We start from the raw sequence: 25,888 nt of genomic DNA on the forward strand, positions 1-25,888 counted from the left end.
CAATGGTATCCTAGTGGTGCAACCTACTTATTAGGATCCAGTCTAGGCAAACACTCTTTTCTGCCTCAAAACAAAGTCCAAGCAAATGCAGCTATGTCAGGCTGGTTTTAGTGACATCATGTCTTGCTCTGTTGTCTCTGAGGAGCTGTAGTTCAGGATAACCTCAGCACATGTTGTAGTGTTTCTCTTAAGCTTGTTCACGTTCACAACTTCCACCAGAACAGCACTGAAGGCCATCAAACTATGGAGAATGTCTTGCGTATAGTAGCTGCATTGTTCCCTCTCAGTGTTCTTTGAAGAGCTAAATCTCATCACCAGTGCAGCCTCATGGCAAAGTTACAAGGTGAAACTGAGAGAGGACCGTCTTTTCTTTCGACACTCTGTGTGCAGTCTGGTTGCCTTGCATTCCTGTCACTCTCTACAATAGGCACTGTTAGAAGCAGCATTAGCATTGCTCCGCCCAGAAACTACTCTACATCCAACCAACACTTACAGTCATCATGACAAAGAACAGCAGAATGTTCCACCTCCAGGAGACGCACAAAGATGGCACTAGCATCAACAAGATTATATCCATCTGGTAGGGCAGGACAGCAAACATCTCTAGGTCCAGCCTTTGTATTGCATCTATTTCTATTAACCATTGTGCCTAGGGGATTGTGAGGTGATCTGCTTGTAAATGTATGTGGGTTGTATATTAGCCCCTGCAAACCATGCTGGAACTGGAACTATGGAATATTACTGCTGCATTGAGGACCATGGCCACAAAACCTAACTGTGATTGAGTTACAACTTTCACCTCGCTGCAGTGGCCCCCAGCAGATGGTCTGACAGTCAGAGGTTGCAGGAACACAGCAGAGGGAGCAGCACCCCAACCATGCTCTCTGCTTCTGACTATGCCCCCATGTCAGGGAAGGTGGCACAGAGAAAGTGATACTACCTGGGAATTCCACCAAATTGGGGGAATCCTTTGCTGGCTGTTTAAGCCAGCGTAAGCCAGCATTACATCATCTTTGCACTACCAAGGGGCTCATGACCTCTTCCTATGATGATTGTGCTAAGCAAACTGAATATATGTGTCTTGCTATGTTTGATGAAGGAAGGTACATAAATGAAATTCTAAAGGTAATGGACTTCACGAGGACAGCACATAAGGGGAGTATGCACATGCAAAAAATTTGGCAAACAATTGTCAAAATTGGATGAAAAATAGATGATGATATAAGACAACCAGGGGAATTAAAGAATCAAATTTACTGGCACTGGTTTTCAAAATGAATGTTGTTTCAAAATGCTGAATGTTATTTAAAGTGCCAACTAATTCATCTCTTTCTTTGGCCTCAAGCTACTGTTTGATCACACAGGAGGTGAGTAAAGGGAAGCGTGCGGATCAGACAAGGAGTTGTTACCTTCACAGATAAGACAACAGTACACATGGAAATATTCAACAAAATGTGTTTCTGTTACCTGGGAGTTCACCAGCTTAAGCAGAAGCCAAAACAGCTGCTGAAGTTTCACATTTTGTCACATAATACGATATGAAAGGTACATTTTCAAAAATTTTCACAGTTTGTATGAATTTATGAATTATTAATTTAATCCTTCCACTGATACTGACACATTGTATTGTTTAAACAGGCATAATGGATCTGGAATTCTTTGACTAGAAAATTGTCTATGGTGCAGTGGTGTTCTTCATAAGGCTATTCGATCCACACAGCTTTTTCCAAGATTGGGTTCAACAATAATATGTAGTTTCACTAATACAGTAATTCTGTGTCTCTGTCATGTTACAAATTTATTGGACTATTTTTTTCATTTGTGTTCATGCACTGAGCCGAAGCACACACCTGCCACAGCTTTACTGAAGGGGATGAATTGGGTTTGGACTTTGCCTGAGTGAGTATTGGTGTCTGATGAGCTATTTTCATTTTTTTAAAAATCCACAGATGCTGTATTGCACTATGATTGACATTACATGTTTGTCTTTGCATTTCCTAGCTCACCAGATAGCTTCCCCCACTGGAGTTGTATGGCACCAGATGAAGAATTTCAGTAAAAAAGCTGCAAAGACCCAGAGAGGAGGAGGATCTGATCATTGGTCTTGGAAGGAGGTACTGCCAGTCAATTAGTACAATAGGTACATAAACCACCTTCATGAAGTCATACCTCAGGTCAATCAGTACTAAGGTATACTAACAGCATGTAAACTGGTAACTTGGGTCCCTGATCCCTTCTGGCTGGGCTGAATACAAACAGGCCTCTCTACCCTGTGTGGTGTGTGGCCTCTTATCACCATAGATCTGAAGTTACATAAGTTGAAAGTTGACCAGTCCATGTGTTTCTGAAATAGAGCTTTGCAAAATACTCCTCTGGCCACTGTGCACATAGAGACCTGTATCTGTGAAAGCATCTCATGTAGTAGAAGTTTTGTTCACGCTACAAGGCACAGGAAGCTGCTGATATGTCAGAGCTACAACCTCTGCTTACCTCTGGAGACCCTTCTGGCTCAGTATAAATAAATGGTCATATTTCACACCAATTGGGAATACATGTTTTTCCGAAGGTATTACAAGGGCCTTGAACCATAAAGTGCTGGGTGCAAGTGAACTCAAGAGAAGAACAGCAAGTGTGCGCTCACAAGACAGAATACTAAGTGTTTCCAAACCTCTGTACAGGGAAAAGAAATTGATGCCAAGGCAGTGGATATACTATGCTGTCAGTTACCTTCTCTCCTCTTAAATACAGAAGAGCAGAATAAAAAAGGATCAGCGTGCCTGAGAGTGGTAATTTTGTAATGGCCAAGATGCTTGTGATTGTCCCATCTGCTGGAAATAGTTATAGTTAATTTCAGATGGACAATTCCTTTTATCCCGAGTTTAAATTACATTCAAAAAGACTTTTTTACACAAACTTGAAGAAAAGGCAAAGATCAGCAAAGAATGACATTTCCCTCTTCTCTCTTTTCTTTTACTCACCCTTTGTTTATTCTTTTCTCTTCCCCTTGCAATGCAAACAACAAGGCAAAATAACACTGATAATTCTTTGCAGCTCTGGCAGAGATGCCTCCAAAGCATTTTATGACAAGATACAGCTAGGATACAGTAAACAGCTTCCATGCTAGCAGGAATGTGCTCACACTTCTAAGAAAGATTATCCACAGAGAATCAAAATTCTGCTTATTTTTCTTCAAAAGCGATGATGTTATTCTGCTGTATAGCAGATTTTCAGATTAATCCCCTTGAAGTTTACCAGACAACGGACTTCTGTTCAGAATGTGTTGGTTCGCTTTATTTAGGCTCGTTGTCTCATTTAGTAAGAGTTTGCTAAAATCTAGCAAATTATTGACTCAACAAACTAACTATTCTAGATGAGGACTACATGTTTGTCCAAGGTACTTTTGCTGTGGTAATGCAGTCATAACTCTCACACTCCAAAAATGCCAGTATGTGAGAAAAGCCATCAGAACACGAGACAATGGCCAAAATGTGGAACACCTGTGTTTTGTGGCACATCATGCAATCAAAGCCATTTTAACTTGACATTTAATGATTAAAACTATTTTTAACCAGCTTGCAAAACAGGTTGCTCTCACAGTGAGAAAACATCCTGAAGAACAGGTTTTATCATGCAAAGCCATTATAATGTCACTTATGCGAGGGGGGGGGGGGCAACAAAATCCATCAGCCTTTTTTCTCCTTCCTACCTCATTCTCAGTCCATAACATGGCTCTGAGGAAAAGTCAGGAAGCTACCTGACACCTTCAGCAATGGGCTCACTGTGGAAAATGGAAACAGCTCCATGTAACTCACCTTGGCTCCACTCTTCTTCCTATCCAGATAGCGTCCCTTAGCAGCTCCTTCCTCTGGGAGCAGGCCATATTCAAGGGTTTCCTCCTTTGTTTATTCCCACCAGTTGGCCACCACTGCTGATTGCTGCTGTCTACAGCACGCTTCCAGGCTTTTTGGAAATGCAGAACGAGAGGATCCACATGGGCTCCTAGGCAAAATATGTGGTTGAGAGGTCTGAATGCAGTTCTACCTTAGTTAGCCAATTCCTTCACTAGTATTCCCAATGTTAATTATTATATTTCAACAGTTTAACTGCACCAGGATATAAAAAGAGGCTCTAGGAAATAACGAGTTTTTATATATAGTAGAACCTCAGAATTACAAATACCAGAGTTACTAACTGACCAGTCAATCACACACCACATTTGAAACCATAAGTACAAAATCAGGCAGAAGCAGAGACCTCCCACAAAAAAAGCAAATACAGTACAGTACAGTGTTAAATGTAAATTGCTAAAAAATTAAAGAGCAGCATTTTTCTTCTGCATCTTAAAGTTTCAAAGCTGGCTTAAGTCAATGTTCAGTTGCAAACTTTTGAAAGAACAACCATAATGTTTTTTTTCAGAGTTATGAACATTTCAGAGTTACAAACAACCTCCATTCCTGAGGTGTTCGTGACTCTGAGATTCAGGCTATTCGAGGCACCCTGCCTGTTTCACAGACCAGAACAACCAAACCACCTCCAGCCATTCCAACCTCCAGCCATTCCAAACAAGACAGCATGAGCTCCCTGCTTCTACACCAACTGCGGGAGAATTCTCAGCTGTATTCCTGGCAGGGCACAGTCTGCATGAACAGGTATATGTTGCTACTCATGTAAAACTCCTCAGGAGAAAAAGAAATGAGGGAGACAAAAGGATTGGACTGTGGCAGAGTGGGCAGAATGGCTTTGCTTTCTGGCTCCTAAGTGCTGCACGGGTATGAGTTTTTCTCACGTGCCTTAGTTGTTCTAAGTTGAGTTAAACCTGATTGGTGGCTGGAAGTGGTGTCCTGGGGACCTACAAAATCTTGTAATTTTGTTTGTCTGGAATTCTCTGTCCTCAGATTAAATAAACACAACTCCGGAAAAGGGAAAATTGGGTTTGAAATTAAATCAGATGAACTGATCTTAGCTGTGTATTGACACAAAATTTGGGCCTCTGACATGTACAGATTTAGTGGCTGACTTTAGAAGATTCTTTTTTCCACATCACTATGTATCTCAGTGTGTAATCAAGACCAACTTTTCTAATGTGCTTCTGGTCAATACTCTCAATAGGCTCTTGAATAACTGCCAAGGCTAATTCCCCACTCTGGCACTTTGAGTACAGAAGGTGGGGGCCCACAAGGATTCTAAAAATTAATGCTGGCCACTCCAGGCTTGTATTAAACTCCCAAGGTTACAGCTTTTCTCTGACCTTGGATTGGTACGCGCTACCACCACCCTAGTGCAGAACCCCTTTGAGAGCCCAGGAAGCTCTCACTCTTGCTGGTAATAGTGAGTTTGTCTGTAGGGGGGCGGAGGGTGAGAAAACCTGGATTTGTGCTGGAAATGGCCCATCTTGATGATCACTTTAGATAAGCTATTACCAGCAGGAGAGTGGGGTGGGAGGAGGTATTGTTTCATGGTGTCTGTGTATATAATAATGTCTTCTGCAATTTCCACAGTATGCATCCGATGAAGTGAGCTGTAGCTCACGAAAGCTCATGCTCAAATAAATTGGTTAGTCTCTAAGGTGCCACAAGTACTCCTTTTCTTTTTGCGAATACAGACTAACACGGCTGTTACTCTGAAACTACAAGGATTAAGTACCAAGAATAGCTTTCTTGAGGTCCAGCTTAAAGGTTACAAGAAAAACAAAAGCACCTGAGGTTAGCACAGAGGAAGCCACAAACCATAACAAAATAAAAGGAATAAACCTAATCACATCTCCCTAGACATTTCCTGATCTATTTAAATATCTGGGGTTTTAAATGAGTAGTTTCTAGGTATGATATTGAGGATTGTTTCATACCTGGCCCCAAGCTTCTTACAGTATGCCTCTGCCCTGTCCACCTCTCTCTGGGAGAACGACAGACAGACAAAAGTGGAGTCTTGTTTCAATTTTAAAAAGTTCTGGCCTTCCCATTGGCTCTTTTGGCCAGGTGCCCTCTCACTTCCTTTTACCTATGCATAGCAGTTAGACTTTTTAACCCTTTACAGGTAGAGCAATTAGAAAACAGCTACTAAGAGGAATTTTATAGTTACTGGCTGGCTGGGTGTCCATAAAAGGGAGCTCCCCTTCCCCCGCCCCCCCCCCCTTCATTTATCACCATAACATTTGCATCATTCTTCACCTTCATTTTCAGTAACTAAACTTTGTTCTCCTAATGAGACCAATCCAGAAAATTAGAGAGATTTGGGTTGCTGCATATCAAACTAAAGTCAGATATGAGTGACTGATTTTAGATTTGTATAATACTTTGATTTTGGCTACAGTACTGTGTTATAATACAGTGCTCTGTATCTTATTCTCAAACACTGAAATGTAAACACTTCATAAATCTAGAATGACAAGATTGACTTCTGGGTTTGTTGTCTCAAAAAGACACAGCCACTTCAGAATCATTCATGTTATACTGGCAGATTTAGATATCAGTATAACATAACAGACTCACTTAGCAACACAGTTTGTATATTGTATTGTAATGAGTGTCAGTAAGTGCACATAGTAACTCAAAATCAAGTCTACTGATGGAATGTAGATACATCAATATTTATGAAAAGTCTGAAATGTTCCTCTTGCTATCTCTACACAGGTATCTTCGTGGTTTAGGGAATTGTTTTCTAGTGCAGTGACCTTTCAAATACATCTACATGATTATTTCCAGTCATCCACATTCAGTTAAACAGGTTTTTACACACCTGAGTGTTTTTGTCCTTGTGTGAATGTTGGGCCACAGCTGGATATGAATTTTGAATGGCACGTTTACAAACCAAATGTGTGTCTGGTGTTTTGTTTACAAAACAAATGACAGTATGCATTTTCTTTATTACTTTTGATCTCATAATTTCAGGTGTTCCTTTCTCGGGCAACTGGGTCGGCACTTGAATGTGTTCCTTGTTTATTAGCAGCTACTTCAACATAACGCACTAATTCTATGATAAGGCATGCATAATAAACATACATTAAAAAAGTTTTTCCATTAAAGTGATAACTACATTTTTCAGTATATAATAATTTTTCCCCAAGTGGAAATATGAAGTGCAGTTTGAAATCAATACTTCTAGTTGATTAATACTTTTTACTTTGTCCTCTTCCTGAATGGATTAATGAGATTTCTGCATTCTAGATAGGAGGATAATGACATGCATACCACCTATAATCAAAAAGAGACAATGCTTGGTTGCTATTTGTTTAATTTATTTTTCTTCATTTAATATTCAAGATGGTACTAAGCCCAGAACTAATTTACACCAAAGCCTTGTCTACACTCAGGGTGAAATCCTGGCTTTTATGAAATCAATGGGAGTTTTGCCATTGACTTAAATGAGACCAGGATTTTGCACTGAAAATTCTCAGTACAGACGCAATCCAATGGCATAATGGTCTCTAATAGTATTTTCAACACTCCTTTAGTAATACCTCCTGAGATGTAGCTTGATCCTTAGAACACCACTGGAATGGGTAAGATTGAAGTTCTTAACATTACCGGAGACAGTGATTACCAATCAAATGCCTACAGTGATTTTTTGGTGCTTTCTTCTTGTCCTGTCTGACACTCCATGTGCAGCGCTGTGCTATCTATAAATAACTAAAAGTATGGATGTGTAAAATCCATAAAACAAAAGTTCTTTAGCTGAAGTTCCTAACCACAAGCTAACACTGTGTAAGGTTTCCTATCACTGAGCTTTGTATTACCAATTAGAAAATGTGTGGTGGTCACTAGACCAAGCCAAATAATGTCGTGACTAGTTATAGAGCTGAAGACATATCGGATGCAATCAGTTCAGAATATGTTTATGTAAGAGCTATTTCATATTAATTTAATTACCTGGGTAAAATAATTCAGTCAGGTCTTATCCTTTGACTATTCCTCACTAACTTACATATGTGTTTTGAGGTGGTCGTCTTTTGAGCTGGTTTATCTGAATGCTGCTGAACCATTCGAGTTTGTCAGACGTTGCTATACTTGCAGTGCTTTGCTGCTTTTTTTTGTTTTGTTTTTCATTTTTAGGCTCTGAAAGTAACATCTTTTTCTTTATCTTTTTTTAAAGATAAAGACATTCCCTGCTGATACATCTAATCCTTTTTTCGATCCTTTTACAACAGTACCACAGTTTTCTGTAAGTAGAACATGCAACTGAAAAACTGTGTATTTAACACAGCACTTGCAACTCCAGATTATTTTTTAAACAATGTCAGAAGTTTTGCCTTTAACAATCCTAATAGAGATACTTGCCAAATGTGGCTTAGACTGCAAATCAATCAAATATGGCCATGACTTGTATCATAAACTTGCCTTCATTGGTGTGTTGGAGATTACTAGAAGCAGAAATAAGGATTGAAGGTGAAACACTTCAGGGCAGCAGGTCACAAAATACAGCTGCACTCCCACAGTTCTACTGTAGAGGGCGTGGGTGAGGCTGCACAGACTCTGAATAAACAGGAAGGGCAGGGAATGGTGTGGGCATAGCCACTAAATCCATACGCTGCATGGAATCTTTGCTGAATTGGCCTTCGTCCCCTTTACAAAACCTGTCTCTGTCTTCTAGGGGACCTAATTTTCATGAAAATTGTATTCTGAATTGAAACGAGGAGTTACAATTAATATAAAACAGTTGTATGATGATGACTACAGTCGCATGCTGCTATAAACGTCCGTGTTAATTAACAACCTAGAGCTGAATCTTGGAATCCTTAGTTCTTATTTGCGCAAATCTCCCATTAAACCTCCCTGGAAATGTTGCTTGAGAAAGAAGTGAGGTGCGGGCTTTGGGGTTTGTCCCTTTGCACAAGGCATACTGCACAGTACCACATAAACAGGACTAATAACTGTATAACAATATAAAAATAAGCCTGACTGATCTAATAGTACTGTACCCTGAATGCCCAACCTTAGAGTAGCAGTGTCAGTATGATAGGTAGAAGAAACAAGACATTTAAACAATTGAGGGAGTTGTTAAAATTAATATTAGAACTCGAAACAACTAGATATTATGCATGGGACTCTGACTGAAACCCTTTGCATGTCCTTCCCAACCTGGGATGTGGCTTAGCAGCCACAGAGGAGAAACCTTCTCATGTTAGAATTACACTTCACAATCACGAGTGTGACATTCCTAAATTAAACTCATAAAATGAAGTCATTCCGACTTAAACCTTAACTTCTGTCCTGAGCCCCAAATCTATTTTCTCTCTCGTGTGGTTAAATATGTAATATGGAACCTTATTCACAACTGGGACAGCTACAGTATCTGTCTGCACTTAGTGAGTTATTAAAGAAAGAGGTTAAGGCTTGATCATGATCCCCCTTACCTTGGGACACTTTCTTTTGGGGGAGGGGGTGAGAGGGAGTCACGTGTCTATTTTTTAAGTCATATTTTAGTGAGAGAAATTGAAAAATTTATCAGAATCTGCTTCATATCTATTTTTTGCTCTAAAATTAAAAATATCCCAACAAATATATTGAAACCTTTCAAGCCCATCAAAACAGAATTATTGAAAAAGGCATCCAGGCTAGATGGTACCCACTTTAATAAAAATGGCAAGAAAGCTTCCACCTTTATGTCCCGGATTAAAAAATTGAGTTACACATAGAAATCTGTGCAGAATAATATCCCCACTAGTTCCCCTGTAAAAAATGTCAAACAACACTGACATTTTGCTAGGTTTCACTGAACAGAAAACTGAAAAATGTTCGCTTTGTAATGAAAGCTGAACATTAATAAAAATTTCCATTTAGCTAAAAAGCTATTTTGACATGGAAAAGTTAATGGAAAATTTTTGACCAGCTCTACTAATTAGGTTTTGTTGGGTGGGACAAGAGGGAGGGATAATCAGCATATAAATAAGTTCTAACTAACCTATCCACAATTCATCTTTTCCTCTTCAGAGTACTGGTTCACTGAAAAAAACCACAATGCAACATCACAAATATCTAAAATTACATTTCAACCCATGCAGCCCATGGTATTTGTTTTGTCATAGAATTATGCATTGTAGGAAATCTTTAGTAAACCAGGAAGTACCAAGAGGATTGCAGGGAAGTGAACAAATTTCTATTCTATGCAGTTATCCCCGTCCCACAACCTGAATAATGGGGATCATTGAACAAAGAAATATTGGCTTCAAGTCAATTGTTTTTCAGTTCATTTTAACACACCAGTTGTGCTAGGTGTCACCCCATGTTTGGCCTCAACAAAACAACACAAACAAATGCATTAGGGCAAAATTTCGAGGACAGAGCCAGATCTAACTCTGAATGTATCCTAGTCATGCACAGCATTATGCAGCTGCAAATGTTTGTGGTTCATTTTCCTTTCCCTTGCTTCTTCTTCATGTTATGAACAGCCTGCAAAATTTTGGGGGTTGTTTTGTTGTTGTTGGTATGTTTTGATTTTAAGGTAGGTTTTGCTTTGAAAATGCTTATTAGAGCCAAAAATGTCTATTTTTTTATTTTATAGAAAAACAAAAAATATTAATAAACAAGTAAGCTTTGGAGGCTATTTTCTGGTTTTAAAATTCTGCAGTTTATAAAGAGCTAAACTGATTTTTTTATTTGGGGGGGGGAATTAAATCTGATTAAATTTTATCTGTGTTGACTGGTGTAAATCATAAATCTATTGACTTAATGGAGCTACTTTGATTCATACCAGCTGAAGATCTGGCCCAATATACTGTATACACTGTGACAAAGTTCCTCCTCTACCTTGGTGGGTCCTGCACTTATTGACGGATTTTGCTCGCCTCAGAGATTCACAGTAGCCTTCAATTTGGCCACTTTTGTGGCTCAAATCTGCCGTTCACTCAGATAACCTCATCAATGGCCAGGATGGGGAACGAAGAGTAAGAACAATCCCCACCGTTTCTGCTGATCCACCACGTGGGTCGGGGAACAGCTCAGAGAACTTCCCTTCTGGTGGAACCTCAGGAGTTGGGAGGTTTGGGGGGAACCCGGGCCCACCCTCTACCCCAGGTTCCAGCCCAGGGTCCTGTGGATTGCAGCTGTCTAGAGTGCCTCCTGGAACAGCTGCATGACAGCTACAATTACCTGGGCTACTTCCCCATGGCCTCCTCCCAACACCTTCTTTGTCCTCACCACAGGATCTTCCTCCTGATGTCTGTTAACGGTTGTACTCCTCAGTCCTCCAGCAGCACATCCTGTCACTCCCAGCTCCTTACATGCACCTCACTAGCTGGAGTGAGAGCCCTTTTAAACCAGGTGTCCTGATTATCCTTAATTAATTCTAGCAGCTTCCCAATTGGCTACAGGTGTCCTAATTAGCCTGCCTGCCTTAATTAGTTCTAGAAAGTTCCTGAGTGTTCTGGAATAGTCCCTGTTATTTTACCCAGGGAAAAGGGACCTGCTTAACCTGGAACTAATGTACCTACCTTCAACCTCTCTTTTGTAGCCATCTGGCCTGACCACGTCACAACACATAAGTATATAAATATATACTCTAGAGAAAAATAGTACCACATACATATCTAAAATAACCATTAAAAATAGGGCAAATCCTAAGCTGGTGTCAGTTGTCCTAGCTCCATTGACTTCAGTTGGGTTATGACAACTTATTCCCACTGAGGAATTGTGCCATGGTGCCAGTATTTCATGATGCAAAGCCTGATCTGACAGTCCTTATGAGACAAAATGCTGCATGAGGACTGCAAAATTTGCTTGCATCTGGACTGTGACATTGAGCTTTAAAAGGGAAATGCCAGAAAAGTTTGGCCTCTTACCTTTTTTAATGATTAGGCCTATAATTGGTCAGGATTAGAGGGGAGTTTGTTTGCTTGTTGTTTTTTTCTTGTTCGTTTGGTTTTATTTTACCATTTTTCATTTTACTGATTTCATAGAATGACTGGGAAAGGCTCATCCTTAGTATGTTCGTCTGGAATGGACTCTCTGCTTTCAGTCAAAAGAGAGGCTGGGAAATGTAAAAAAGACCCAACTCCAGCTTCTTCCTGGATCACCCATTGATTTAACCTGCAGATTGTATCCCAGTGCACAAGTGTCTCCATTCAGTATTTGTTCATCATAAGTAGCTCACATAATTTGAAAAGTGATGAAAAAAGACACATAGTCCAATAGCTGGATAACAATTCTCTGCCTCCCTGTTGTGCTGACTTTTCTTCCTCCTGTTGTGAAGACTGAGTCAAGCTTCAAAGAACAGGTTGTCAAGAAAAAAAACTCAGCTGATAATCGCATGAACATGTCGGGACTATTCTGAAGCACTGAAAGATTGCCGCTACGGTACATTCCTATCAACTCGGTAACGCGCGAGCAGACACAGGCTGCTCCCTGCTTGTCATTAAATGGTCCTGTGCAAACAGTGGGTCAGTGTCATTTTTTTCAGGAATGACAGGATGTCCCAGCCTTTGATGTTGCAGGATTTGTGATGCCATAGCATCAGCTGTGCAGTATGGAGAAAGAGTCGGGAGTTTGTTGTGGTTCTGTACATTTTATATGACATTGTCTGTTGCTAGTTGCCACTGGGTATTTTTTTTTCGGGTGTGCTCCACTACACAGAACAATTAGACCCAGACTCATGCACACTCGACTTTAATAAAATGCCCAGTTGTCAAGGGACCTACAAGTTCATTTTGACAGGGCTCTATTCAAGAGGACACTTCTGGTCAGCTCCCCATATCAGGATTAAACCAAATAAAATGGTGATAAACAGCATGTTTATAGGTTATGGGTCCATATTTAGTGTGGAATGTACCGTGAACTGAGTTCAGTCTCACACAGTGGACTTTATAGTCAGACTTGTCATCAGTGCACAACCGTTGAATCTCTGTCCAAAGAAGAAGTGTCTGTTTCATTATATATGAGGGTTGCTTCCTGGTTCTTAAAAGGCCACTGGGCAACTATAGGGCAATCTCTCTTTTTCCCTCTTTATTAGAGAAAAGTTGCTGATAACGAGTGTTTGAGAGAAAGTGGGCAGAAAAAATCAAAACTAACTTATCCTTTTTGTTATTTTCTTCTTAGGCAGAATTTATAGACAGCAAATTAGTGTGCTGTGCTGTGCAGTCATCACCTAAGATGTTACCACCAGTATCGCCTTCACTTGCAATGAGGTCCTTGGCAGAGACCGTCCCAACCCCAACAGTGCAGACGATATATTCATCACACAAACCTATTTCTCTGGCAGACAGGTATTGAGCAGTTCATAGCAATACTCTGTGTCTCTCTCTAGGTTTCCAAGAGTTTGATTTCTTTTATTCTATCATAAATGTAATGGGAAAGAACCCGCTGAGCCTGTCATCCTAAACTACAATTTCCACCAATGTGTAAAGTCAGCTGCCATTTGGTACTTACCTCAGGACAAGTGGAAAGCATAAGAAACTTTCTCTGAATTGAAAGCCACTCCTAACTGGTGATTCAGCCAGCAGTTGCCATCCTCTGAAGGCCAAACACACCACCTCCATAACCACTGGCCTGGAGAGAAAAGGGTGTGCGGTTTTTTCTGAGACAAATCACCTTCCCTGAACCACTGGTTTGTTTTTAACATCTGCTGTCGCAATCGGTTTCTCTAAATTCAGTGCTAACTGGGAAGGGCTGAGAAATAGATACTCTTTCCGATGAATACCAGGTGCTGAATTTTCAGAGTAGTGTCAGGTTGCAATTGTTCTTCTTGTAGCATGAAATAGCAAAAAAGCATGTTCCACCTTCCCACAGAAAACCTACTCTTTTTCAATTCTTCCATCTTACAATTGTTTCTAATAGTAATCTTTCCTCTCTAGAGACTGATGAGTGCTGAATTAACCAAACTGTCTATTTCAGGGGTGGCCAACACAGGGCTCCGGAGCCACATGCGGCTCTTCAGAAGTTAATATGCGGCTCCTTGTATAGGCACCGACTGGAGCTACAGGCTAAAGCTGCCGGTGGGCGGGAGGAACTGGGAGCGGGGGAGCCGATGGGGGACTGCTGATGCATTACTGTGGCTTTTTGGCAATGTACATTGGTAAATTCTGGCTCCTTCTCAGGCTCAGATTGGCCACCCCTGGTCTATTTAAAGGGGGTAACTCTATAATTAGATCCATCTGACACCCCAGAAACAAAGGTCAGGCTTTCATTTACAGACCCAAAGCAGTGTACTGGATGGAAATGAGAAACAAAAGTTTTAAGATGGGAATATAATACAATAGACTTTCACCTCCAGATTGAAATTTTGATTTATAATGGGTCACCAGTCAAATGTGCAGCTTGGTTTCAATCTAATTTCAATTGAACATTTATTCATTTTGGTAGACCACCTAAAAATTTAGAGTTATGGGCACTCTGTTCAGAAAAGTCCTAACAGTTGTAGAGCAGACATAATACCTAGGGTATGAGCCAGCTCCCATTTAAGTCAATTGAAAGACTCCCATTGCCTTCAGTAGGAACTGGATCGTGTCCTTACGTAGCACTTTAGATCTTCAAACTGCTTTATAAACATAAACTCATTAATCCTCAAAGCACCACGGTAAGGTATATATATTTTCCCTGCTTTACAGGTAGAGAAACTGAGCCACAAAAACTGTGACTATCCCAGAGCCTCAGAGGTTGTGACTCACCCCCCAAAACCAGCTGTCAGAGCTGGGATTAGAGCTAAAGAGTTGCAGATTGCAAATCAATAAGACCATGCCTTGTTGATGTATTGCACTTTGTAGGAATACTGGCATAGCTGTGCTGGATTCTTGTAGTGTCTGCCTGTCTACACTACACTTAGTACTAGGGGCCAGTGCTAGCATTGTCTTATTTTCATAAAAATGAACTAAATCCACACATTAAAACAGGGATCAGCAACCTTTGGCACGTGGCCTGCCAAAGTAAGCCCCCTGATGGGCCAGGATGGTTTGTTTACCTGCCTTGTCCGCTGGTTCGGCCGATCCTGGCTCCCACTGGCCACGGTTCGCCGTCCCAGGCCAATGGGGCTGTGGGAAGCGGCACGGGCTGAGGGATGTGCTGGTTGCTGCTTCCCGCAGCCCCCATTGGCTTGGGACGGTGAACCATGGCCAGTGGGAGCTGCGATGGGCCGAACCTGCCGATACAGCAGGTAAACACACCAGCCCGGCCCTCCAGGGGGCTTACCCTGGCAGGTCGTATGTCAAACGTTGCCGATCCCTGCATTAAAATTTGCACAAAACGCTTAATCTAAAAAAGAAAAATCCTAACTATTGCGTCTTTCTCTTGCGCTGCTAACCATCTTTACTTCCCAGCGTGCACTTGTGCCTCTTCATAGACTGTTGTTAAGGGTTGCCCTTTTATAGAATGTATAAATAAATCTACTCGTGCTCTTAGTGTCTCTAAAGCTTCTAGTAGTTAACAATGAAAGAATATGAACGATGCATGAGACTGAAGGCAGGGCTGGCTCAGTAGGTGCAAGCAGCCTGTGCAATATCTAGGATGACCAGATAGAAAGTGTGAAAAATCGGAACGGGGGTGAGGGGTAATAGGTGCCTATATAAGAAAAAGCCCCAAATATCGGGACTGTCCCGATAAAATCGGTACATCTGGTCACCCTAGCAATATCTTCTGGGTAGCCCACAAAATATTCAGCAAATGGGTGAGAGAGATTCTGAAGCATTCTTTCCTGAGCAAAAGTTTTGAAAATACTAGCCATTTGGTGAAACCTGGTCCATTCCAAAGGCCAAAAGAAAAAAAGGACCAGGGGCAGTTTGGCAGCAGTTATACATAAACCTGGCACATTCTGAAGAGTAAACTCTATAGACATTCCCTCTTTTCTTCTCTCTCCCTCCGCCTGCTTCATTCCCCTCCCTCTGTCTTTACCTGCATAGCGTTCTCCCCCACTTCCTTCTCTTCTCCTCTCCAGCAATCCCCCCTAGTTCTCAAATAGGGGTGCTGGCAGACCCAGAGAATGTGCTGTATGTGTCATGGCAGCAGCCCCACCCCCTCAGACCCAGCTACCCCAAAGAGCTCCGGGGAGAGGGTCCCCTCACATACCCCTATGATTCCTGTACTAGGTCCCAGTATTGGGCCAACCCTCAGCCTGGCCTCGGCCATAGGCTCTTTGAATCTCTTGCACCTGTGTCGCCTACAGGAGCCCCTACTCACGGGCGAGCTCTCTGTTCCTGGCAGGAATTCAGCTCACTCCAGGGCCCTTTCTGTGTCCAATTGCTTCTAGTCCCTGGTGACACTCCCCAGGTCCCACCACAGGTCACTGGCTGGGAGCAGCCCTCCCGGGCCCTTTGCCCGTATCAGGCTTATAGTGTCCACAATCAAGGGTGGGAGGGGAAAGGAAAGGCTAGTTGCTGCCTCAGGCTGAGCTCCCCTTGGTACTGGAGCTCACTAGCAGTCCCTGGCAGCTTCTCCTCCAGGGTAAACTTCCCCCCTTCTCTATGGCAAGTTTCACCTTTTGAAGCTGCCCTTCTTCAGCTGGAGCATGTTCTGCAGGTGCGTCTAACTGGTGCTGCTTGAGTGCAGGAATGCTCGTTAGCCTTTTCGGTCAGTGGGATGAGGGCGTGTCCCATCACAGTCCCCACCATGGTCTGCCAGAAATGTAAAGAACCAGGAGACTTGGTGGGTCATCAGAGGAGATGGTAACAAAGCTCTCTCCCTCCTTGGCTATAGTTAAGGGGCTGCAGTAACCATGAGCTACATGGGCATTAGCCTACTCAAACACTAGGATCAGCAGTGGACTGAGGGAATAGACAGGGAGGGGCATGGCTCATCTGAAGATGCAGAGCAGCAGTAGACTCGGGGGAAAGCCTGAGCCCACTCAAGGACTAAAAATGGCAGAAGTCTACAGCCACTTCCCCATACCAGCCACCTGAAGTGCAGCAGCAGATCCAGCCTTCCTTCTCCCCAGGTTTGGCTGAGCAGGAGTAGCAGTGGTAACATTCCATCCCACAGTGCTTACACCACCAACGCTAGATGTCCACTTGAGATGGGGGCATGGTCCAGTCAGGTGGCTGTGGGCATGGACGGGCTTGGGTAGCCTTCTCTTCCTCCCTTTCCCTGTGTAAGGAGGAATGCTTAGCTGCTTCACAGCTGCTTCTTCCTGCTCAGTTCCTCCTCCTGGACCAGAATGCTTTATGGAGACGTCTAGTCCTTGTGCTTCCTAGCCAGTGTGTGACAACATCACAGCAACATCGTTCCATGGTCCCAGGCAAGATCTCTAGCACTTAATCCAGCTCGGCTTCCCATTCACTTGCATGCACACTAAATAATGCTGTAGGCTATGTAGTGAAAAGAAACCTCCTCTAGGACCAAACCATGCAGGAAACTGAAAGGCAGTCTGGGCCCTGAGGAGCAGATTGCTGCAATACAAGTCTTTTTAAATGGCTTTTACATCAATTAACAAGAAACTGAGCTTTTAATCTTGCTTTCATTGAAGTCAATGGAAACTTTATCAGTGGCTTTGTGGGGAGAAGGAGTAAGCCCTAAAATGTCTCATGCTTTTTCCCCCCTTGGTTGCTTTTCTTTACTACTCAAAATGTCAAATGATTTTCACTTCTGACTCAACCATCTATTTTCAGCTTTTTCACTGAATCAAACTGAACCTTTCTCCTTCCCTTGGTACTTTAAAAATGTTAATTATTTTTAATTGAAATATGTGGCATTTTGTTGTTCCCATAATTGGCTGTTTGTGCATTAATTACACAGTGCTGAGACTCTGAGGCGTGAACTCGAGAGAGAGAAGATGATGAAAAGACTGTTGATGACAGAATTATGAAATTCTCACTTCATCACATGGAGACTGGATCGGGGCCTTTCATGTGCCTTCTGTCTGTTTACATTCCTCCACTTCTGTGTACTCAACATGATGCATCATGAAAATGTGTTATGTTCCCAGCTCACTCAGATTCATCACAGTTGATTACAATTAAGTCTCGGCTTGACTTTAACTTGGAGGAGTTTCTTTATTCATTTACTGCTGGGAGATAAACCTTCAGTCCTTTATTTATCATGAGTATTAGGATTTTCTACTATTATAAAATGAATTTTAGGTTTGGTTTTGGTAAATCTAAGGTAAAAAAACGATCAGCAAGGAACATACTGATTTCTACTGAGAAACACTGTTCTGTATATATGTCAATAACTGCACAGAGATTAATGTTATGCAGAATATTTTGATAGTAACATAGAAAATGTCATTTTGTATAACTGAAAATTGCACCGAGTTACTGCTGTTTGTTAAAGAATCATTTTTAAAAGCAGAAAAATGACTATTATATCTTAACCCTACGACTCTTCGTCTCTGCTGAAAAATAAATGGCTGTCTTATCAAATTTCTAACTTAATCTTTACTCAGATATATATAGATATATCAGTGCTGCCTAAAATCATGTCATCTTGATTTGACAATAAAAGAAATCATATTGTATTCCTGGTAAAGAAAAACTTCCATGGTTCAAAGTTGTTTGCTGTTGACACCCTTATCTTTAAATCAAAAACATTGAATCAAACCAGTTTTAACTAAGACTCTGATTCTACAAACACTTGCATGCATGTATGCATGCATGTTTACATCAAGCAACTGAGTGGTTCCACTGAAATTAACAGGACTACTCCCTTACTTAATGTTAAGCATGTAAGTGTTTGCAGGATTAGAGCCTTAAACAATTGGTTTATGGTATTAAGGTCATATAATAACACTATAGATCATATTTCCTATAAAACTGTCCTATAGTTTCCCTTTTTTAGTAGTGCAGAATAGGTAATTTATTTAAAAAGCTGACAACAATTGATCATCAGCTACAACACGCGATTTTGAACAGAAACCTTGTATGTGTTTTATATGGCCCAAGATCTATATTTTTCTGTTACCCTGTACAGTAGATTCTCCTGTTTTTAGTATTGTTAAAATAAAAAGATGCCCTTAATTTGATACCAACGACTATAGATTTATCTAAATTTAATCAGCCTGTTGGCTTTAAAGGTAGGAAGTGTGTATAGTAAGGTTCAATTTTCTTCAGTGTTAGTTATGGTCATTTAATATGAAAAATCTTGAGTGCATTTTAGGACTCTTGACTGCAACTTGGAGACAGAAAGTTACTTGTTTATTTTATATTCATTGAGGCAGGAAATGAACAGAAGGCTCTTCAATTAAAGTCCGATAACTTTGAACCTTTTCTATAGCTCTAAAATGAAGCTAAAGTAAGTGTCAGGAAGAAATCTGGGATGCACCCTGTAATGAAATGATTTAACATACAGAATAGGCCCATGGATCTGTACAAGTGCCCAGATGTCTGGCTGGTATGTTTCTGAGTACTCGACAGACTTTGCTGCATAATGAAAATGCATCTGGTACACTGTACAGCGAACTTCTAGTTATGATGTCAACAGATTTGGTGGCACACTTTTTGTACATCCATTTCCACCAATCTAAGGTTATTTTTTAAAAAATGGGAATATTAACTCCCTCTGAAGAAATCACAGAGACAAAGAATGCTTCAGGAATAAAAGACTAGGCCTTCATTCTGCCACTAATCTTTTCCTCATCTCATTCAGAGGGATTGTGGAGGAAGGAGCACTCCAGCCTAAGGCACCATAGGTTAAAATAATTTTTGCCTGGTCACTAATAAAAAGAGAGCAGCCTAAAGACAAATAAGAAAAGGTTCCTATAGCAGCCACTGTTTTCAGAGACAGGAAGCAAAAATAACTCCAAGAATGGAGTTACCTAAACTGCACTTTTCCACTATTTGCTTCTGTCCTACCTGTTCTTAGGCAGCCATCAGTTGCATGCAAAGATACTTCAAAGAATGTGCGACTGGCCACTCCCAAAGGTTATGAAGGAGAAAGGACCTGAGAAAATAGCTCAGTGGCTCAACACTCCCCTGGTTTTTCTATTGCATGGATTGCTGTGCGCTTATTCAAGAGTGCTATTACGGGCAACTGGAAACCCTGGAACCTGCTTTGGTTGGGGCTACCTGCTCCTGGTTAGCTGCATTAAGCAATGTATTCACAAGGACCAAAGCATTCAGATAGAATGAATGCTAGATGGGAATAGCCCATTCGTTTTTCCGGCAGATAAATAAGCTACGAGTTTGTTCTTGTACGGAACAGCATGGTAGTCCTAGTGTATAAGAATTCTCAAGCTGAAACTTTCAGAACAGGAAAACTGAAACCGTGCACTAAGATGCCCTGTCGCCATTCTAGATCTGAACTGACTGGGCATGCTTTGGAATAGCTGAAAAAAGAACAAGGACACCTTCCATTTTTTTAGATTCCTGGAAATTAGAGATGGAACAGTCTTACCAGATCACTGAGCCCCAGATCCTCAAAAGTATTTAGGTGTCTAACTCCCATTGATTTCAATGGGTGGTAGGCTCCTAAATGGCTTTGAAAATCTGGGCCTTAATCCCTTCTGATGCAGGATTGTTCCCCACAGTATGTTCTCAGATGTTTGGTCTAATTTTAAATGTCTTAAGCAATGGGGCTTCCACGCCCTCCCTCGGGAGACTATTCTACAGGCTGTTAGGAGTGTTTTCCTGATATTAAACCTAAATTTCCATTTGTACAATTCCATCATATTTTTAGTTCCTGCACACGCCCTTTAGCCACACCTCAGCAATTCCTCACCCATGTGTGATCTACCCCTTTAATACATAGCCTTGTCTGGACTAGGATTGAGAGGTGTAGTGTTAGACTGTATCAGCAAAAGCTCTAGTGTAAACAAGGCAGTAAACATGTGCTAAACTGGTCCAGTTGAAATCTAGGCTTCCCAGTAGATTTTAACTCCACAATGTTAGCAAGTGTTGAAGTATACCGTACCTTCTCTGCACTGCACTTTTAGAACATGTAAATTAGCACACGTTAGCTAACATTTTTGAACAACATACCTTTAAATCCTGGTCTAATCCAAGCGTATGGTGGTCAAAGAGAAAAGTTTATTGTTGAAGGTTGATTTAATCTCAAGTCTCAGTTTTGACCAACTGATATTATGGCTTTCCAATCAGAGCCCAGTTTAAAAACTTTGAGGCCTTAAGCGTTTTCTTTGTTTAGGTGGCAACACACAGCTTCGTGTTTTGATGATGGCAGCAAAAGTAAGATTAGTTGTTTCAAAAGCTAGGCAATGTCTATGTAATCGCTAAACAAGTATTTTCCCATGTTGCAATCTCTCTCAAACAGGATTTTTTTCCCCTGTGTGGGTACCCATTTGACCACCTAAAATGAACTACGTATTTCAAGTAAAATGGCCAAGTTTTCTTTGGAAACATTGTTTAAGGTCCTTAATTAGTATCAGAAGACACAGTATGTATAGCCTTTGATATTACAACCATATTTATATCCTGCGAGACAATGTTTAAAAATGAGTTCCTCCTTAAAGTCTTCACTTCAGGGGTACGCGTTTCCCCTGCAAGAGTTTGCCAACTCAGCCACTTCAAACAGAGCCGGCAACTGGGTGAAATGCTTTGGTGGAGGCAGCATCATGTTTATTTGTACTGTTTATGGAAATCCTTCATTTTCATTTTTTTTCCCTGGATATATCTGTGGTCCACTGGTTACAGACATCTATTCTTTGGAATTATACAATGGAATATTGTTATTTCATTTTTGATGTCCTGATGTTCAAGGCGTTTGCCATAAATATTCTGAGACTGATCTGTTGATTGCATGTAAGATCAGCCCTACAACTGTGTTTTGTAAAGTTAAGTGCGTAAAGAAATTCTTTGGTGACATGGGGAGGGGAACACTTCTCTGGCAGCTGCTGCTGAGGCTGCTGGGTAGCAGCTCCAGCCAAGGTTGCTGATATCAGCGTGTTACAGCTGAGCAGCAGCCTGTATCAAGAGAGGGAGTACAATGACATTTCAGTTGAAAGTTGGCTTGAGAGAGGCTTTTACGGCTCAGCTGTTTACCTGTTCCTGTATTCATGCCTGCAATAAAAAAGAGAAAAAAAAAATCGCTGAGTCTGAGCAATCTGTGTTCAAACCAAGGAGTTGGTGGCACACTGCACTGTCCCTATTCAAGGCAAACATCTGGTTCCCAATGAAGTGGATCCACCTCAATTACGGAACATCTGTCTTAAGCAACCACTGAAGAATTTCCCCCAAGAAATCCAGAGCCGTTTTGTTCAACCTTTCGTCAAAGGCCACCTCGACTGGGCAACAGATATTTGCGAGTCCCTTGGGTGGTTGCTTAAGGCAGGCTTTGCTGAATTACTTAAGCTGGAAAAACGGCCAGAAATAGAATGGCAATAAGGCATGGCATTTTGTCTTCCTCAGCTTTCAGTTTGCAGGGTGACAGATGCCTGTTTGAAAGGATGAGGAACAGAGTTGTGCAGAGGACGGAAGTCCCATTTTGCAAAGGATTTTGACATCTGGTTTTATTCCAAATAGGAATGAAAACTCAAACATTTTGAAATTCTCCACAGAGGAAAATTCTGGAGGAGGGACTTATTTTGAGTTGAGCTAAGTGTTTCAATTTTGACTTCCACGTCTTAAATGTCATAGGCTATTCTACAATATAATAGCCTACAAAATAAAAACAAAAAGTGAAAAATTGAAATGTTTCATTCAGAAAGTGTCACACTGGGATGTTTCAACATTGTCAGAACTTTTTCTCCAGTTTTCTTCCCAAATGAAATTCTGGCAAAATTGAAACACATCAGTCTTCATCGGAGCAAGCAGTTCCATTAACTACGGTTTCATTAAAATTTCTCTGACCAACTCTAATGTGAAGAGTTCATGTGGGTTTAATCTCTGTTCTGGGAAAATAGACAGTAAAATAATAACAATCAGCTACTTCAGTTGCCTGGAACTTTGGACTAGGTGGGCTTCAAAGATGAACATGTGTTGAGTTTTTGTTGCAATATGACCGTGACCTATGTGAACAGACAAGTGAGCGCCAAGATACATTCTGTCACTCAGGAGGCAGAATTCTTTTTTGCCTGTGGGCATTGTACGTTAAGGGGAACGAGACAAGATGATATTTGCAAGATAGTAGATTGACTGAGTTGCAGAAATCTATGGTGAGAATGGAAAGGGAATGACTAGATGTATGGACTTTATTATATAGACACTTGAGGTGAAAGCCAGTCTTCATTTAGTTCAATGGGGCCAGGCTTTCACTCCTGGAGTTGTCCAATATTGGGTGGAATTTGCAAAGGTGCTGAAGTGATGTAGCAGCGCAAATCCCACTGCAAGTCAATGAGACTTGTGCCAACAAACCACCTGGATGCTATTGAAAAAGCCCACCCATTATTATTTGTTGCCTGTTGCCATGGTGTGCTAGGTGCTGCACAAATCCAAAAGTAGTCTCAGTGCCTGCCACAAAAAAAATCTTACTCTCTAAAAAAATAAAATAATAAAGAACAAAGAGAAGTTATGGAGAAAGAGAGACAATAAACAAGTAAGGGGTCAGCTGGTGTTTGGCCTCATGCTGACAATAAAACATTGTATTGATGCAGTGGGGCTTTTTCTAGTTTATTTTTAATTACAAATATATAAAGTAGGGCTGTTGATTAAACTCAGTTAACTAAAAAAAAATTAATCGCAATTAATCACACTGTTAAACAATAGAATACCAACTGAAATGTATTAAATAATTGTGGACGTTTTTCTACATTTTCAAATATATTGATTTCTACTACAACACAGAATACAAAGTGTACAGTGATCACTTTATATTATTATTTTGATTACAAATATTTGCACTGTAAAAATGATAAACAAAAGAAATAGTATTTTTCAATTCACCTCATATAAGTACTGTAGTGCAATCTCTATCGTGAAAGTGTAACTTACAAATATAGATTTTTTTTGGTTACATGACTGCACTCAAAACAAAACAATATAAAACTTTAGAGCCTACATGTCCACTCAGTCCTACTTCTTGTACAGCCAATCGCTAAGAGAAACAAATTTGTTTACATTTACAGGACATAATGCTGCCCTACTACTTATTTACAATATTACCTAAAAATGAGAACAGGCGTTTGCATGGCACTGTTGTAGCTGGCATTGACAAGCCAGATACGCTAAACATTCATATGCCCCTTCATGCTTCAGCCACCATTCCAGAGGACATGCTTCCATGCTGATGATACTCGTTAAAAAAAGAATGCGTTAATTAAATTTGTGACTGAACTCCTTGGGGGAGACTTGTAAGTCAAGGAGGGCCAGGGTCCAAGACCCAGATTTTTAAAGGTATTTAGGCATTGTTCAGAAATGTTACATGCCTGAAGGCCAAACCCTCAAAGGTCGGTTTTTTTAGGTATCTAACGCCCATTGAAATCAATGGGTGTTAGGCACCTAAATATCTTTCAGGATCTGGGCTAAATCACATAGGAGCCTCTCTCTTATTTTTCAAAAGTGACTTAGGCACTTAGGGAACCTTTCACTGAGACTTGATCTCAAGTGCCAAAAGTCACTTTTGAAAATGAGACTCAGGCCCCTAAGTCACTTAGGCCTTGCACCGCTGGGTGGTGCAACTCCAAAATACCTTTCAAAAGCTGGGCCCAAATTACCTCCTTTTTTGAGCCATAGAAGTCATGCTGCAGATCTCCATTGCAGAGCTAGTTTGGCCCAGTTTACTGGTCACCACCATGTACACGTACAGCTCTATATTAAACTATGGTACAATTTTTTAAAAGGATGGCTGCAGGATGCTCAGCACTTCTGAAAACCAAATCACGTATTTAGGCACCTAAATATGGGTTTAACAAGCCTAATTTTAGGCCCCTATTTTTGAAAAATCTTCACCAACAAGTTCACTGCTTCCTCATTTACAGCTCCCATCAAAGGTCTCTTATCTCCGAGCCCTGCCTTGGTAAAGCACACAGGGCAAGGCAGTTAAAGGGGATGGAATGTAGATAACAGCACTGGGTAACCTCTCTAACCTAACTAACAAAACCTTGAAGCTGCTTTTCTGTGTCTGCGGCCTTTGTTACCAAATATCTGTGTGCATCACTCATTACAAGTTCAGCTCAAGGATTTAAGTTGATGAAGCTTTTTCTCACTGACTACTTCATGTGTAAGTAGAGGAGGAGGGCCGACTTTTCCCCAGCACTCGGCTATTTTCAGCCAATTTTAATAGTCTAGATCAGAGGTTCTCAAACTGTGGTCCACGAGCTCCATTCAGGTGGTCTGCAGATAGTTCCCTCTAAGGTGCGCACCTGGGTGGCCGCACACAAGAGAATGAAGGATCACCCACCTAATTAGTGGAGCTGCGCAGGGGTGGCTCCACTAATTAGGTGTCTGGACCCTGGAGAAGACGCACATGTAAGGTGAGGTGGTGGCCTTGGGGGGAATAGGGGGTAGGTGGGAGGGGGCAGTGGGGTGAGAAGAGGGGGTGGAGGGAATTTGGGATGTGCAGGGTTTTGGCAGCCAGAGAAAGAGGCAACTTTCCCCAGCTCCAGGGCTGCGGCTGCCGGGGAGAGACGGCCCTCCTTCCCAGCCTCAGCTCGGGGGCTGCTGCAGTGGAGGAGAGGGGAGAGACTCCCTCTCCTTCCCAGCCCCAGCTCAGGGGCTGCCGTGGCGCGGGAGAGAGGGCACATCCATTGCATTAGAAAGGTAAGACTACTGATATTAAAATATGAGTTGTGTGCTTTTATTTGTAGAATAAAAAAAATTCATTATTATTATCCAAAATGCTTTACAATAGTTAGCTAATGGTACAAACAACATTTGGAAAGGTCATTAAGTGGTCCGCCGAGACCCTCAGCAATTTTCAAGTGGTCCGTGGAAAAAAAAGTTTGAGAACCATTGGTCTAGATTAATGGTGGACATCTGAAAAGGCTCAGTTACAGTTTTACCAAGGATGTTGTTTTCAGTGATCTTCCTTTGTATCAGTTGTGACAAAGTTCCTGCTCTACCTTGGTGGGTCTTGCGCTTATTGGCAGATTTGCTCGCCTTGGAGCTTCACGGCAGCCCTCAGCTTGGCCATTTTTCTGAATTCACAGTCCA

General features: G+C 41.3%; 1 protein-coding gene across 4 annotated transcripts in view; it reads left to right on the forward strand.

The window, feature by feature from the left end:
* The window catches only part of EPB41L4B (erythrocyte membrane protein band 4.1 like 4B), a 249,728-nt gene extending 227,696 nt beyond the window's left edge, over positions 1-22,032 (forward strand). For 2 of the 4 annotated variants that reach the window (XM_037889908.2, XM_037889909.2), the window contains exons 23-25: positions 8,089-8,157; positions 13,026-13,192; positions 17,646-22,032. In XM_037889908.2, coding sequence (XP_037745836.1) covers positions 8,089-8,157; positions 13,026-13,192; positions 17,646-17,715 — 306 coding nt within the window. In that variant the 3' untranslated portion in view covers positions 17,716-22,032. The remainder of the gene's footprint in view (positions 1-8,088; positions 8,158-13,025; positions 13,193-17,645) is intronic. The other 2 variants (XM_043540419.1, XM_043540420.1) reach the window with 1 other exon arrangement.
* Positions 22,033-25,888: the final 3,856 nt, after the last annotated feature.

This window comes from Chelonia mydas, chromosome 2 (genome assembly GCF_015237465.2).
Source record: "Chelonia mydas isolate rCheMyd1 chromosome 2, rCheMyd1.pri.v2, whole genome shotgun sequence".
Lineage (NCBI taxonomy): Eukaryota > Metazoa > Chordata > Testudines > Cheloniidae > Chelonia > Chelonia mydas.